General features: G+C 43.0%; 1 protein-coding gene across 1 annotated transcript in view; it reads left to right on the top strand.

The window, feature by feature from the left end:
• Positions 1-11091, top strand: part of LOC137428380 (uncharacterized) — a 59221-nt gene extending 48130 nt beyond the window's left edge. The window contains exons 12-14 of the mRNA XM_078777416.1: positions 8141-8263; positions 8435-8487; positions 11082-11091. Coding sequence (XP_078633542.1) covers positions 8141-8263; positions 8435-8487; positions 11082-11091 — 186 coding nt within the window. The remainder of the gene's footprint in view (positions 1-8140; positions 8264-8434; positions 8488-11081) is intronic.
• The last annotated feature ends 5961 nt before the right edge of the window (positions 11092-17052 follow it).

Raw genomic sequence — 17052 nt, 5'->3', positions numbered from 1 at the left:
AGAATATATTTTAATTCTCGGTGTGGTTAGAATTTTAATTCACAACCTCTCTCAAGATATATGGCTTTATTGAAATCAATCTCCACATCATCTACAACAAGGAATAAGTAATACATTAGAACTCTTAACATAATTCCCGAGCACATCTCAAGCAAGCCCATAAGCAACATTATTCAACTTACCAACTCAAGTCCAGTCGCATTTAATTAGTGCAGTAATCCCTCACTCCCAAAGCCATCCCTCTTATAGGGAAGCCCCACCACTGGAGAGGGAATTACAATGAGGATGTTCTCCTTCATTTCATCACACTCGGGAGAGGGGGTCTGGCACAAATAACATACCAAAGATACAGAGGTACTTGGAGTACCTTCAAAAGTACATTAAAATAACATCAAATACAGAACAGCAACAACATTTGGGCCAGGACCTCTCTCACCCTCCCTCTCTCAGTGGTCTCAATTTTATACTCTCGAACATGGCCGATTATCTCATCATCAAGGCCACAGAGGTTGTAATGTTTTGAATTATGCCGCAGTAAACCAAAGGTTGTTTTACGTACAAGCGATAGGGATTGCAGACATCTTGGAGCCCAGGGCGTCTTGACCTTTGTATGGACATTCATATATTTAGTTTTAAGACCATTTTTATTAACCACAATACAATTAACTAGTTTGCCAACATTTGAATTCTAATTCACAACCATGTAAAACGGTACACTATTTCGTTTAGCATTTAAGATGTAACATATAAATTTCATATGAATAGGGCAAATGCTTCCTTTTGTGAGATGTTAGTACAAAGGTGTTTGCATTTATCAGTTCAAAACAGAGGCCGCTGTGCTCCAGACATCTCCTGCAAACACTCCAAGTGAGGAGTTGGCTGACCTTCACCCCACCCTGCCATCTCACCAACAGCACGGCTGGGGCACAACACTCTCAGAGCAGATTTCATGAACTAAAGAGTCTCCAATAAATCAATCGCCTTTATAATTATCCAATTAAAATACGTTTCTCCTTTGTAACATCCTTACTGAGTCAAACAATGTCAGTGTGTCTGTTGGTGTGTGTCTGCCTGTACATGTGGATTAAAATCTTCGACACACCTGGATTAATAATGGTGTCACTGGCCCCATTGTCCACCATGGCTTCACAAAATTCTCCCCCAATTTTGCATCTAACCCTCAAATTACCCATGCCAATTTTTTTTCTTTCACAATTCACTGCATTCATCAAAGGAGGGTGCTTCTCAATATACTTGCCAGCTGAGCATGGCCTCGTATGCTTGGCTCGTTCAAATTTCCCGATTTATCCCATGGCTCTCTTTCCAAGCCGAGAGTCCACAAAATCGTCGCGGAACATCTGTGGAAGACCATGCTCATACCATCATGTTCCACAGATGCCCCATTGGTTGTCCGGTGGGCTATATCATACCTGTCCATGCGGTTCGAACCTATCCATAGACCAGCACAGCAGCATGGCAGGTCATTATATGCTGGCTGTCTCAGAGTCTCATGGAGAGGCTGCCAGGCCGCATGCCCAGGCGGTCACAACATCAGGCCCTTATTGGCCGTCTGTGGTGCCGCCACCAAAGCGCGGCCTACAACACCTCCCCCTAGTGGTCCTCATGGTGCACCACGCCAGTTGCACATTCAGTGGCCACCTTGAACACCCCCGGAGGTCCCCAACCCCTCCAGGGTTCGGCGACCCTGCCGGCCCAAGACACTCGCTCGGGCGGTGCCCCGATTTACCAGGGACGCCACACTCCACCAGACCCCCTGTGTGACCTGGGTCATACCAAGACACCCTTAGTCGGACCCCACGTCCAAATCCTGTCAGTACACCCCCCCAGCTGTCTGGCATAAACCAATTTTGAAGGCGGCAAATTTTCAACGAGGCCGACCCCAATAACCTCTCCTGGTCCGAATTTCACAGCCCGGGGACAAACTCCCTCCAAGGATGTCCAAATCGAGCACTGGGCCAAACCCCCCCCCCCTCTGGGACACCCCCACCCCTCTAGGGGGCACCTCTGGGACACAAAGGTGATGGAGGCATGTAGGAAAATGGTCGGAGAACGCTTGGATTTGGAAGAGGGTCAGAGAGCGGTTTTCAGGATTGCAAAGCAGATAGCGAAAGAGAGGTGTGATGTGATGGGGGTGAGTTGCTTGAAGGATGAAGTGGGACAAATCGTTGTGGACCCAGATGGAATTAAAGGAAGATGGAAGAGATATATGGAAATATTGTTGAATGCAGAGAATGAATGGGATGGCAACAATAGAGAGTAACCCAGTTTTAGGACCGGCAGAGAAGAAAGATAACCGAGAAGGAAGTTGAGGAAGCGATAAAAGCAATGAAGAGTAGAAAAGCGGGAGGGCCGACGGGAGTTGTGGGAGATATGTTTAAGGCAGCGGGAAATTGGGGTGTGGACAGAATGACAGAGATCTGCAATCTGGTGGTGAAAGAAGGCCGCATTCCAGTGGATTGGGAACTAAGTACCCTCGTCCCTCTATACAAGGGGAAAGGTGACCCTCTGGACTGTGGCTCGTATCAAGCGATAAAGTTATTGGAGCATGGGATGAAGGTATTGGAAAGGGTGTTGGAGAGGAGGATAAGGAAGAAAGTGAAGATTGACGAAATGCAGTTTTTGAAAATGGATCTTTACATAATACCCCATAATGTCAAAGTGGATTTTTTTTTTTACATAATATTTTGTAAAATATTTAAAATGAAAAGCTGAAATGTCAATAAGGGTTCAACCGCTTTGCTGTGACACTCCAAATTGAGCTCATGTGCATCCAATTTCCTTTGACCATCCTAGAGATGTCTCCACAACTTCATTGGGGTACACCTGTGGCCAATTCGATTGATTGGACATGATTCAAAGTGGATCCAGGCTTGACCCCCAAAATAGGAATTTGCTTTTTCCTCTGAAACCCCACACACTATTTCGATGAAACTTGACTACAACCTTCATCACCCATGATGTACCAATGTTTGTTGCAGGTATTAGAAAAATCTGGGTCTAAGGGGGTGTGTGGATCTTGGAGGGGGGGGGGGGGTGTTGCCCCCCCAAAATGTGTTTTTTTGTTTGTTTGCTTATAGTTTTTTTTTAAATCACGTTAGTATCATTCTACATGCTGCCCTGTATTCGAGCAACCATTGAAATTGGTTTATAATACGGTGATACTGTTTAAAATACCTTTTGTCAGTGTAGTACACTGCTTTATTCTACCAGGTACGTGCCCACGGGTTTGCCCCTGTTTTTAAAAAGCAGTATTATATTCAACACATAATCTCTATATAAACATAGCGCAATGGACACAGTTTAAGGTGGGGGGTAGGGGGGGGAGAGGGGTGTTTTGTGCGGGGGCCCCTTCTATCTTGATCATTACGGGCCCCTTCTGATTGGGGGCTTGGCACCTCGGAGTCATCGGAGCCATTGCAAACCCGGCCCTGGAACTCTAAACATTCCCCGATTATCTAGGATATAGATCTACTGTTATATGTGTGACGTTTGGAATATAATTGAAAATCATGATTGATTGTTTTAAAGACTTTTTTCTACATCTGTGTATTTACCCCACCTCTAACTTTTAACTTTTTTGTCGATAAAAAGGTGTCGTTATTACACCAGAAAATACGGTATTATGTATCAATCAGTGCAAATAATCTAAATTTAATCCATTTTAAATTCAGGCTGTAGCAAAAAAATGTTTTTTAAAAAACGTCAAAGGGTGTGAATACTTTCTGAAGGCCCTGAATCGGGTATAAACAGCATTGCCCTCGCTTTGCTCGCCTTAGGCCAAATAAACCCACATATACAGTCGGATCCCGCTATTCGCGGGGGATATGTTCCTGGAAAATCCACGAAGAGCGAAACCCACGAATAGCGGGGCATTGTTTCAAAGGAAAAATGGGGGATAGGTTCCCGAGTCACAAAAATCCACGAATAGAGAGGACCAAACCGCAAACGGCAAAGCAAAATCTGCGAATGGTGATGCAAATCTTTTGAATGTCGACAATAATCAGCGAAGGTTGATGAAAGTCCCGGAAATGGCGTGACAAAACCCGCGAAGGCCGATGGAAATCTGCGAACGTTAATGAAAATCTGAGAAGGTCGATGAAAATCCCATGAATGTGTGCCGTGGCATTGTTTCAATGGGGAAAAGAGGGATGGGTTACAGGTTCAATGGGTTACAGGTTCCCGGCGGGTCCTGATTCATGGAGGAATATATTTGAAGTTTAAAATGTTTTCGACCACAAATGCACATGATTACAGTTTCACAAAAAATGTAAACAATTTTTTTAAAAATACGACAACACCAAGTACCATTTCCAATTTATTGAAGGAATGCGCTGACAGTTTATTAAATGTGCTGAACCATACCGTATTGTGAAAGTAAAAAAAAAGAAGAAAAAAAAGGACAACACCAGGTAAAGTACAATTTCCGATTTATTGAAGGAATGCGCTTACAGGTTATTAAAAGTGCTTAACCATACGATACCGTGAAAGTAAAAAAACACAACACCATCATGTACCGTTAAAAATTTAAATTTTACAAACACGCAACTTTCAAATAATGATGGTGATGATGGTGATGAATTAAAATCCCAAGAATTCCTCGAACTTTGAGGGTGACCCAAAGGATGTTGCAGCAAAATATTGCACTCAGGGAGAGCCAGGAGAGGTTGGATAAGGTGAGAACGCTGAGAGGAAGGCAGGAGAGTGCTGGTGGTCTTGTGGTGGAGGGAGCAGGGCTGAAGAATTGGGTGATGGGGAGCTGCCTGGCAGATTGCTGCACGTTTTGATGCAGCTCTTTGTATGGGAGCAGTGCATCATCCAAGGCCCTCTTGAACTTGAGCTTCCTCTCCACGACTGGGTCAGTCTCTTGCACCATGTCGACAATCGCTCATGTCATGCAGCAACTCACCCCGGAACTGGACTGTGAGGTTGGACCTCGGCACCTCTTCATCATTACTGCCCGCCACCGCCTCCTCCTCCTCCTCGGAAACCTTGGGAATGGCGTCCAAAAAGTGCTCGATTAGTGGATTTAGGAAAGGGTTCAGCATCATGGTTTTCAACATGAACTCCCTCGTCTGCGTGTTGTCCTCAATCCATATTCTGAGAGTCTTCTCCATCCTTTCCATGTGGATATACCGGACATGGGTGACCACCTTGGTATTTGATGCAGTGCTTGCTGAAAGTTTCTCATGAATGGCCTTCTTCTTCTTCTTCGGCATGTTGCGGACGGTAGATTCGTTCACGACATCATGCCTGCCCACAAAGGCTGCACTCTCTCCTCTTGAAAGGTGGTCGAGCAGCTCTACCTTCTGGCTAAGCCTCATGACTTTCTTCTGCCTCTTGGTAGTCGACCCATCTCTGGCACTGGTCTTCTGTTTGGGAGCCATTATTGAACAATGAGCAGAGCGACATTCAAAAGGTCAAAGCAACGGGACGAGAACAATGATCGAGATCGAGGACACAATCTGTATTTACAGTGCATTCAGAAAGTATTCAGACCCCTTCACTTTTTTCACATTTTGTTACGTTGCAGCCCGAGGCTGAAATCGTTTAAATTCATTTTTTCCCTCATTAATCTACACTCAATACCCTCTATTTGTCAATACCTTTGACAAAGAGAAAACAGGATTTTAGAAAGTTTTGCAAATTTATTGAAAATAAAATACTGAAATATCACATTGACATACTAAGTATTCAGACCCTTTGCTTTGACATTTGAAATTTAGCTCAGGTGCCTCCCAATCCTCTTGATCATCTTTGAGATGTTTCTACAGCTTGATTGGAGTCCACCTGTGGTAAATTCAATTGATTGGACATGATTTGGAAAGGCACACACCTGTCTATATAAGGTCTCACAGCTGACAATGCATATCAGAGCAAAAACCAAGCCATGAGGTTGAAGGAACTGCCTGCAGAGCTCAGAGACAGGATTGTGTCGAGGCACAGCTCTGGGGAAGCCTACAAAAAAAATTCTGCTGCATTGAAGGTTCCCAAGAGCACTGTGGCTTCCATAATTCTTAAATGGAAGAAGTTTGGAACAACCAGACTCTTCCAAGAGCTGGCCGCCCAGCCAAACTGAGCAATCGGGGGAGAAGAGCCTTGGTAAGAGAGGTGACCAAGAACCCGATGGTCACTGTGGCTGAGCTCCAGAGATCCTGTGTGGAGACGGGAGAAACTTCCAGATGGACAACCATCACTGCAACACTCCACCGATCTGGGCTTTATGGCAGAGTGGCCAGACGGAAGCCTCTCCTCAGTGAAAGACACATGAAAGCCCGCTTGGAGTTTGCAAAAAAAAGCACCTAAAGGACTCAGACTGTGAGAAACAAGATTCTGTGGTCTGATGAAGCCAAGATTGAACTGTTTGGCTTAAATTCTAATCATCATGTCTGGAGGAAACCAGGCACCGCTCATCACTTGCCCAATACCACCCCAATGGTGAAGCATGGTGGTGGCAACATCATGCTGTTGGGGTGTTTTTCAGCAGCAGGGACTGGGGGACTGGTCAGGGTGGAGGGAACAATTAGCAGAGCAAAGTACAGAGATATCCTTAATGAAAACCTGAAACAGAGCACTCAGGAACTCAGACTGGGCCGAAGGTTCACCTTCCAACAGGACACTGACCCTAAGCACACAGCCAAGACAACGCAGGAGTGGCTTCAGGACAACTCTGTGAAGGTCCTTCAGTGCCCCAGCCAGAGCCCTGACTTGAACCCAATCGAACATCTCTGGAGAGGCATGAAAATGGCTGTCCACCGACGGTCCCCATCCAACCTGACAGAGCTTGAGAGGATCTGCAGAGAAGAGTGGCAGTAAATCCCCAAATCCAGGTTTACAAAGCTTGTCGCGTCATGCCCAAGAAGACTCGAGGCTGCAGTCGCTGCCAAAGGTCCTTCAACTAAGTACTGAGTTGAGGGTCTGAATACTTATGTCAATGTGATATTTCAGTTTTTTCTTTTTAATAAATTTTCAAAACTTTCAAAAATCCTGTTTTCTCTTTGTCATTATGGGGTATTGAGTGCAGATTGATGAGGGAAAAAATGAATTTAAACGATTTCAGCACAAGGCTGCAACATAACAAAATGTGAAAAAAGTGAGGGGGTCTGAATACTTTCTGAATGCACTGTATATGTACGATTGCGAGCATTGTGGGTATTGAGCACATCTGGTAATTTCAAGAATAGATTTAATTATGCATTGCATTCTGTAACTCGCAGAGGCTGACTTGTTTACACACCTGGTGGGACCTCTCCCGAAGCGTTTTCATTGTGTAACAGCTCTGAGGATGCTTTACCATCAGCTGCAAACTGTATCGATTTATTGAAGCGTTTGAATTCTATAACTCGCGGAGGATGACTTGTTCACACATCTGGTGGGATATCCCGTGAAGCTCGCTTGTAGTGCGGCTAAAATTCGCGGCACGAAAGCCATGAAAACCCCAAGTACACAGCAGTGAATGTGCAGTACTGTACTTGCTGCACAGTTTAATCAGGTCATGTTCTCGGCTCGTAGAATAAGTTTTTTGCATTTGTCCAGCTGCTGTATGCATGGCTGGTAAAAGGTGGGTTTTATAAATGAGTCAAGCTGGCTGCTCGTGAATTTTAGTTTTTTGCGCCCCTGAAGAACCGTGAATTCGTGGAACACGGTCGCGAATAGGGAGGGAAAAAACCGCGATTTCACAGAACACAGACACGAAAAGAAAAAAAACCCGTGTATTTGCATTTTCCCGCGAACAGAGAAACGGGTCGCATTTTATCAACCATGAATATGCGGATTCTGCGAATAGCGGAACCACCAATCACGGAACCGCAAATAGCAGCACTGCTAATAGCAGTTATAGACGTTGTTGGTCCGAGTCCGAGTTGTTAGTTAGTTGTTGTTGATACTTAATATCCAATTATTGAGTCGACAGGGTTTCTTTTTCAGCAAAAAAAAAAACTTTTGTGTTGTGCACCATAACTTATTTGATGAATGAAAATGTATTTTATTAGTTTTGAGTCAAACCTTGGTTATTGCATCAGTGAGTGCTTGTTTGGAATGTGCTTATTATGCAAATGTTAGTATTCAATTGCGACGATTGTTTGGTATTCGGTCAAAATACATTTGTTTTACTTCTTTGCAGGTGTCACAAGATGAGACTGACTTCAATGTGGAAAACAGTCCAACAACCTTTGCAAGGGAAACTTTGGTTTCCCTTCTGGCTGCGATGCTTCGGGAGGATCCAAAGGAGAGGCTCACTATGACGGTGAGGGATTGATGCAGTTTTCATATGCAGTGTTTTATTTGCATGAATAAGAATGTTCACACATGCTGGGGTAACTGACCTGTTATTGTGGATGAAAATGCAATTGCTCACCAGTGGAGGTGTTTCCTGATCGTGTTCATATTTGATTCCAACACATCCATTGTTTTGCAGGAGATTGTGAACCACACTTGGTTCAAGAAAAATGTCTCGTTTCATTGTTGCAGGTAACCGGCACTCCTTTTCTTCTGTTTTTTGCATCTTCCATTGTCATTGTTTCTCTGCAACATGGAGTATCATGGAAGAGCATGGTGAGAGAGAGCGTGAACTGATAATAGGGCAGCAGGTCAAGTCTTGAACAAAATAAACATGAACTTCCGCGTCCACGTCATGCATCACCACACTCTTAATGGCTTGAATTGTGCCATGTGTCCTTCAAGTTTATCAAAGCTTAGTGTTCGGACCATATCCGTTGTCTCTCCATGTTTGTAGCTCTGCCACCATCGGTGGGCACAGGTTATGGAATTTCACTGCTGTCTGTTTATTTGTTTGTTTGTCTGTGAACAGGATATCTCACAGAGTTGTGGATGGATTCGGATGAACTTGATGGAGTGTTTGAGTGTGTGACAAGGATGAAATTTTGGTGAAGATTCGGATCTGACATTTTAAAAAGTGATTCCTCACCGTTGAGTGATCAGCTCATGCTAAATCAGATATATTGAAGAATTGATTCAAATTTTATGAATATCCAAATACCAATACGAGAATTTTTTAAGTTTGAGTGATTTTTTACCATTGATAAGGTATTGGCTCTACCGAATGCCCTTTCTAGTCTATTTATCTATTCTCCGCCACTCTGTCTGTCCGTTCAGAAAGGGGCTTCAAAATCAAGTCGCCACTATTTTTAAGCGGTGAAGCCGCTTCAATATAGATGGCTATGTTTGTAAGCCTAAATGAAGAAGAAGAACCTCTTTTTCATTCCAAAGATTCCAAAGGGTAATTTTAATTGGTTCTGAGGTGCAATTCTAAAGGTATCTAAAGGATAATTCTCATAGATTCAAAAGGGTAATTCTAAAGGGTTATAAAGGCTGGATCTATCGGTTTATTAAGGGTAATTTTAACGGATTTCATGCGTTTCTCGGCTTTGCCAATTTCATATTAAAAATGCCAAACTGAACCGCTTCCTTCAGACTGGTGCGATTTTTTTTTTTTTTTTTTTTTTTTTCTGTTTAAAAAGTCAAATGTTTTCCGATTTTCTCGGGATTTGTTTGAGTCAAGTCTTAAACTGTGTCAGCAGCAGTGAAAAATGATATCACAAAATGATGACATCATAAGAATAAATCATGTAAGAGCCCAAAATGCTTGAGCTATGTGAGGCCTCAAAGCACGAACTTTTAAACATCACTAAAATCAAAACCTGAGTCCCCACAAACACACCAGTTTTTACGGTGTCGGGCAAAGCCGTCTGGAACAGTGTTTGTCTGTCCGTATGTATGTATGTCCTTCACAAAAGTACACCAATCAGAGCTGAGGATCTGGTCACATGACAGCGATGTTGTGATGTGATTATGTCTGTGATGGTCATTATGGTGGACGACGGCTGACTCCACAGACCGCCATTTTGATTTAAAGTGCCATTCAGGACAAATATATTGTTGAACCTGTCATGTATCACAATCGCCATGCTCTACCTTTAGATTTTTCTTTGTGTGAAACACAAAAAACCGATTGTTTAAACGACCATCAAATATCGAAAGCATAGGTGTTACGGGTCTTCCAACGACAGTACGTATACGCCTTAGGCTTCATCCCTTCATGGCTCGCCTTCAGGCCGTTTCGGACAAATTCGCCCAGGTTTCTTCATACAGTAGTATCATTTTCGTAATAATAATAACATAAATAAAAATGATACAGTAAATATAATTGTAACACTGCAATCCCTTTGTCGTGACTGCAAAGTTACTGGATTGAAGCGCTGCATGGTTCACTCATGACTCAAAACATATGAAATAAACCAGTGTATCAGTGCAGTCTCTTTACTTCCATGGTAACAGCTTGGAGACTTGCAGTACTTCAATAAAAATTTAACACTAACATTATTTGCTAACTGGTATCCCTATCCAGGTCATACTATCCTCCAACTGAAGTATCAACAAGTCCAGCGACGCCGCTGTTGGACTTTCAATCATGTTTTCTTCTTCTCAGGAAACACTCGCCTCTCCAAATATCCACACGTGCACCCACTCATGTAACCACAGCACCAATGCTTGTAACCTGTAGCGGTTCATGTACACCAGAGGCCTTTGAGGCCTGAGAACCAACACGGAGAGAAAAAACAAAACCCATAAGAATTACCCTTTAGAACCCTGTATAATTATCCTTTATAAGCCTGTAGAATGACCCTTTTGAACTTTAGAACTCTCGAGGATTCAATTCCAGGCAAGACAGCTCGGAGGTGAGTGTGGGAGCTTGGGACATGAAAGGGGAAAGAAAAAAGTGTGTTTAAATAAAGCACTCTTTGGTTATCTTCACCCCCCTTTTTACCATGTGACATTTATTGGCTTCATTGTCAACTGTGTTTGAAAATATTTGGGAGGGTAGTGCAGTGCAGGATGTGGTTTGCTGTCTGAATGTAGAAAACACAATGAACCGATGCAGTCTGATGATCACCTTCCCCACTGCATTTTTATTGTGACATAGTTTCTTATTTATGACATTTAGTTTATGACAGCTTCACAAAATCTTTATTTTCTGCAGGAATGCTGAGTCTCAATTATCAGATGTATCTGTTGATAATACGATCTCTTGTCCCCTCTTTCAGGTTGCTTTGAAGAAGGCAAGATCTTTGAAATATTCAAGAGAAGTACGTTTGTGTTTATGTGGAGAGAGTGGTGTTTTAACTGCTGAAGTAAGAACACAGTTTAACCCCTGAACTGTCCTGGCAGAACTTTTGTCTGTGATACATCTTTGTCTCTTGGCCCCTGAGGCTGTGCGTCTCTGTGTGCGAGTTACAATCTTGTGGTTATTCTGATGGTGTGACGATCTTTATCCAACTTATAGAAGGAATTTGTATAATTTTCTCTTTCTCTCTTCTCCTTTCTTCTTTTTTTGTATATTTTTTTCAGCTCTGGCGTGAAGCTTCGATCATGAAGGCGCTAAATCACCCAAACATTAGTAAGTGTGGATTTCACTCAAACCTAATGAAGTTTGAGTGTTATTTTATCAAAAGTATAATGATATATATGCTAAGAATGGAATACACCTCTTTCTATCAACTTCATTGACTTCAAGAAGGAATTCGATCGTGTTCATCGAGCAAGCCTGTGGAAGATGCTGAGATCTTACAGAATTCCACAGAAGATGATCACTCCAATAAGCAAATTATCTGATCACTTCTATGAACTCCATATGCAAAATATTTATTTATATATAAATAGCCTCACAGCTGTAATTGCTGTCAAAGGTGTTTCCACCAAGTATTAGCTCAGGGGGGTGGACACTTATCCACATCTCAAGAGGGGGGTAGATGGGATGCTAGTTTAACCTCCCTCCATGGGACGGCACAATTATTGAACCACCCTGCCTGTGAAACACCGGGATCATAGTTTATAGCTGGGCCGAGTTTCCAACCCAGGCGAGACGGCCACGAGGCGAGTCTGCGTACATCCAGAGCTCCAGGCCATCGTGTCAGCCCCCTTTTAGATTGCTCGTTCTTAAATAGAAATATCGCTTGCACGCTATCATATCCTGCGTTGTAGTGGCAACCTATCCAGGATGATTCCTCCCACCACGTTCAGTGTTGTGATCGAGTCCACCTGGTCTGATGCCGAATCCGAGTCTGAGTCCAAGCTGTCTGAGTCTAAGCATCCCGAGTCCAACTCCTGTTCTTTTTTTCTTGTGCTTTGGACCTGGCTATGGTTACAAAGGACTCGGATGACAAATTTGGTGACGAGAAGCTATCTGTTTCGATTTTCCAACCTCCGAGCCGGAACATGCACACTCGTGCAGGTAAAGTTGTTGTACTGTGCATTTCTTAGCACAAATGTCCCAGCTGAGGTATTTCATTTATTTTGCATCCTGCAAGTGCATGTGACCACTCGTTCTTCTCTGCAACATCCCCTGCACTCCGTGGTGACATTAAAAATTGATTTTGATGCCAGGAAATTTCTGAGGCCGAAATGGGATGGTTCTTCTTTATCATCTGAAGAAAATTGAAAATTACTTGCATAAAATGATCACCATTAAAATTCCTATCTCAGAGAGACTTGAATAACTCGTTTTAGAGAATAAATATACATATTGAGATTGAAATGCAATTCTATTTACTTCAAATGCCTCTAAAATGTACCTCAAATACCAAGAAAGACAAGATTTGTCTTTGAGGTTTGACAGGATGGTGTATAGGATTAACAGGAAGCACACGTGCTATTGAGTCTGGGTGCAGATCCTTGTACTTTACCGATATCAGGGTAATGGATGAAAGAGGACGACGCTTGATGGAATATTGAGCGAAAGAAGGGGGAAGAGGACAGAGACGCTGAACAAGCTGAATAAGGATGGTTTTTAGTGAGGATGGGAATCGTTGTTTCGTATACAGCTTGTGGCTGTTGGTTGCATCATCTTCCAGAAGTGAGGCTGTGCCGCTGATGCAGTGCCCCTGTTACCGGGGGGCCGGTACTCATTTCGCAACGACGGAAGGATAACAGGGTGAGCCAACCCTCCTGGTGGTATTTCAGCGGCATGATGTGGGCTCAATTTCAACACCAGGCTTCATGCGGTCTCGTGATGGTGATTGACCATGTGAGAAAAGAACAACGAACTGCTGAGTGGAAGATGTAAAAGTAACAAAACAGGCACTCAAATTGTGTGGTGATGTGCCCACGATACGAACAAAAGTGGTCAACAACCGAAGAGAAGAAGAGTCGCTGGAAACAGGATCCTCTGATCAGTTCTTTGCTTTTCACTTTCATTTGCTTTTGTGTAATTAATAATGAGACTCAAACACACTGAAAATCAAATGTTCTCTGCCAACCGAATCTGAGTTGTGTGTTTGCCAAATGTCTTGTTGTCGGGATAATTCTCATCAGTTGTTTGCCTCAACCAAAATCTGCTCGATACGAATTGGGATCCATACACACATTACCCGGATAACTACCCCCACCCCCAACCTGCTTTTCCAACCTCGTTTGGCCCATTTGTATCCTGGTCTCAACACTTTCTGCACTCACCTGTGCTTATTTAATCGCTTAATCATGTCGTTTAAAGGTGTTTGACTTTGGATGAGTTTCTTATGCCATATTAACTTGTGCTCCACTATCTTGTTTCCTTTCAGTGAAGTTGATCGACATCCCAACGAAAGATCCATACAATGAATGCACGGTCCTCGTTATGGAGTATGTGGAAGCAGGTGAGGATTTTGATGTCATTTTGCTGAAAATCCACTGTTTGTGTCTATCAAGTCAAGTTTTACTTTGGCAGCTAAATGATTTAGTCATTATAAAACATGAATTATGATGTTCTGATTGTTGGACCATCTCATTCAGTTCTGACAAATCTCAGTTTCACCCTGTCACTCCGGAACAATTGTCAAAAACAACCAACTGATCTATTTTCCTGGTCAGACACAGGAAGTGGTTCGGTTTCTTGACTTTATCGGCTTCATCATCAGCCATGATGTGGATCACATGTCAAAGCTGTCTTCCAAACTGAGCTGCGGTTTCCATCATTCCGAATAATTCCAAATAATAAGTCTCCTGCTCCTTCACTGCCCAAGTTCCTCCAGTAATCCGTTCCTGGTTAAACTCAAAGTGCACACTTTCCACACACACTTTATGGTTCCTCTTTTCTCCCATTTCTGTAACTGCCCTCTGGAAGCTATTCAATCACATTCTCCCCTTCAAGACTTATTGCAGGTGGTGCACCAACATCTCATGTCACCCTCTATCCTTTCCTCGATATTTTGTCTTTGCCCATGAACCCTCTTATCATTCTATCCTTCACTTCCAGTGTCTTGTGTTAACTCTCTCTCTCTCACTCTCACTCTCACTCTCACTCCTCTTCCTGTTCATTAATTCCCCGACTTGTATCCAGCTGTGGCCCTCCATCACCTTGCTCTTCAATGACCTTTGAGTTTGCAAGCAAATTTTTATCTTTATCATTTTGTGTTTATTTTATCAATGAAACATTCAAATCATCAAAAAGCAAAATAACTTTTCCTCTCCTCCTGTTTTCTCAGAAATGCAAAATTCCTCACTCTGCAGACCTGGATAAAACCACAAACTGGTCAAACAAGTGGAACATGTCTTTCAATCCTGGCATATCTCACACTATCACTTTGTCTCTCCAAAAATACCGCTACACAATCCTCCCATCTACTTGCCCAGCAATCCTCTCAAATAAGTTCTGTCGATAAGCTTTTGGGTCTCACTATCTGCCAAGATCTTTCTTGGGAAAACCACATTTCCAAGCTGGTCTCTAAAGCCAGTCACCGACTGGGCATCCTCTGTCGTGAGAGGTCCTTTTTGGGCACCTCTGAGCTCCTCACCATATACAAAGCTTTCATCCGCAGCTCAATGGAATACTGCTCTCCCCTCTGACCTGTGCTCCTACCTCACACCTATCTCGGCTTCACGCTGTTGAATCCATGTGTTTCAGAATCATCGGTATCTCCAGCGATGAAGCTGATTCTGAGGGCCGATCACTCGCTCACCGCAGGCAGGTTGGTGGTCTTTCTGTCTTCTGTCAACTCTTCTCAGGCCTAGCTTACCCAGCTCTGTTGGTGCTCTGCCCCCCAAATATTCCTGCAGGAGGCACAAGATCTGCCAGCAACCCTCTTCTGATGAAACGACCAAAATCAAGACTCTGCTCACCTTCACTCTTTCATTCCTCTTTTCTCTTACCTCTGGAATAAACTCCCACACTCAATTCAATCCCACTTATCCCTCCAGGTTTTCAAAACAGGTGTTCACCACCATCTCTAATCTTACCCCATCCAAAACCTTGATCTTTTCTACCCCCAATAAAACACTCCAAATCTGACTCTTTGAATCTCTAACTTATTTCCTGTAATTCCTAGTAGTGTTCATTTGCGTTATACACTGCACTGTACCCTCACCCCTCCCCCCCCCCATGACCCCCCCGTCCCCCAGTCCTCTCCCTTCCACAGATCTACCGCCGTCCCTGTTCTCTGCTGTTTTTGCGCTTGTGTGCTTCCCTCTCTCCCCCTCTTGTCTCCCTTTCCCTTCATTGTATGTTTTATGTGTCTGTGCATGTTTTCATGTTTAATGTGTTTGCGCTACACGTGCCTCAATTCTGTACACACATTTTTTTTTATCTCATTGTCTTGCCCTTGTATGTTTCTGTCTGCTGTGTACAGGTTCACTCGCTTCCCAAATTCATTTTCTGAGGAGATTTACAGAAAGAAAGCTGTGGTTTCCCATGAAACAGGTGAGCAGAAGGTGGTTACCATTTGGAGCAGAGGTTGGAGCAGAAGTTGGTGAAATACCCATTCCATTCCTCATTCCACCCTCATTGTGATGTTTTTGTCGTGGTTTGAAATATGACAGAAATAATTGAACTCAAAATTGTAAAATCTAAACAACCACAATCTGTATCCATGTTTGAATATTTCATCTCTTCCTTCCTCCAGATGGCTGATGCTTTTGAGTACTTGCACGCCCAGAACATTGTGCACAGGGATATAAAGGTAACCAACTGCACCAGTGCAGACCGTGATATGTTCTGCCTGACACTGCAATGAAAACCATTTTTGGTGCAGCAAAGGAAGGAATGGGAGTGGGAAGTGGAGGGGGCAGGAGAAGAACAAAATTCATATGTTTTGGGTGAAACCTACAATGGAGGGAAAGAGGGCTGGATCTGTCACATATGCACCCTTTTTGTGTTCATTATATAATGATTTGAACTTCAAATATAAATAGAAAGTAAGAAATCAAAATTATATACCCATTCCAGCTCTGTTGTGGTCTGTGAAAAAGACAGCCACCCACTGTTGGAGTTTGTGTTTAATTTTGATATCTATTCACGGTGGTCCCAGAATCCACTGACACACTATGTTATGGTCTCTTGTCCATAAATGCTGTTCTACCTTAACCTTCTCCACCTTATTCAGATTATTACCTCATAAGAGGTCTAACACTCAGCTTCTCATGGGATTATCGACAAACTCCATTAAAAAGCAATTGTGGACCTGATCATGAAATTCCCCTTCTGCCCTTTCCCTGTTTCTGAACTTGGTCTATCCCTGGCAAATTAATATCACCCACAATCAGCACTCTTCCCTCACCACAATACTTTCTGAATTCTTCATGAACCTTTCAATCTTACTCTTCCGTTACACCAGGAGCCTGATTATACGTGACTAACTACTCTTCCATCCCTAATCTCTATCCACACAGAACACTATTCATTAAATCCCTGCTTCAGGTCGCCCTTTTCTCTTGATATGATATTGTCCCTCACCGAGATTGCGAAACTTTTTTGAGTTTCTCTTTCCTTTCACAACTCCACATCTTGTGTCCTTCGATTCCTGTCATTTAGCTCAAGAAGTCTCACTTCCTGCGACTTTGTACTCCTCATTTGGATATCGTTTGTAAACCTCGCTTTCTACTCTCGCTTCCCCCTACTCCATATTATGGAAATTCCTGACTGAAATTGTTGGAGCATTTTTTTATTTTTACTTTTCTCTTTCTGGAATTTTTTTCCTTCCTTCCCTTCACAATTAAATTTACATCTTTCCTTCAATATAATTTATCACCAAAGGTTTCATGTTTTTT

The sequence above is a fragment of the Myxine glutinosa genome, chromosome 5 (assembly GCF_964187855.1).
Source record: "Myxine glutinosa chromosome 5, kmMyxGlut1.1, whole genome shotgun sequence".
NCBI lineage: Eukaryota > Metazoa > Chordata > Myxini > Myxiniformes > Myxinidae > Myxine > Myxine glutinosa.
Note: the sequence above shows the minus strand (reverse complement) of the source record. Positions and strands in the feature narration are given on the sequence as shown.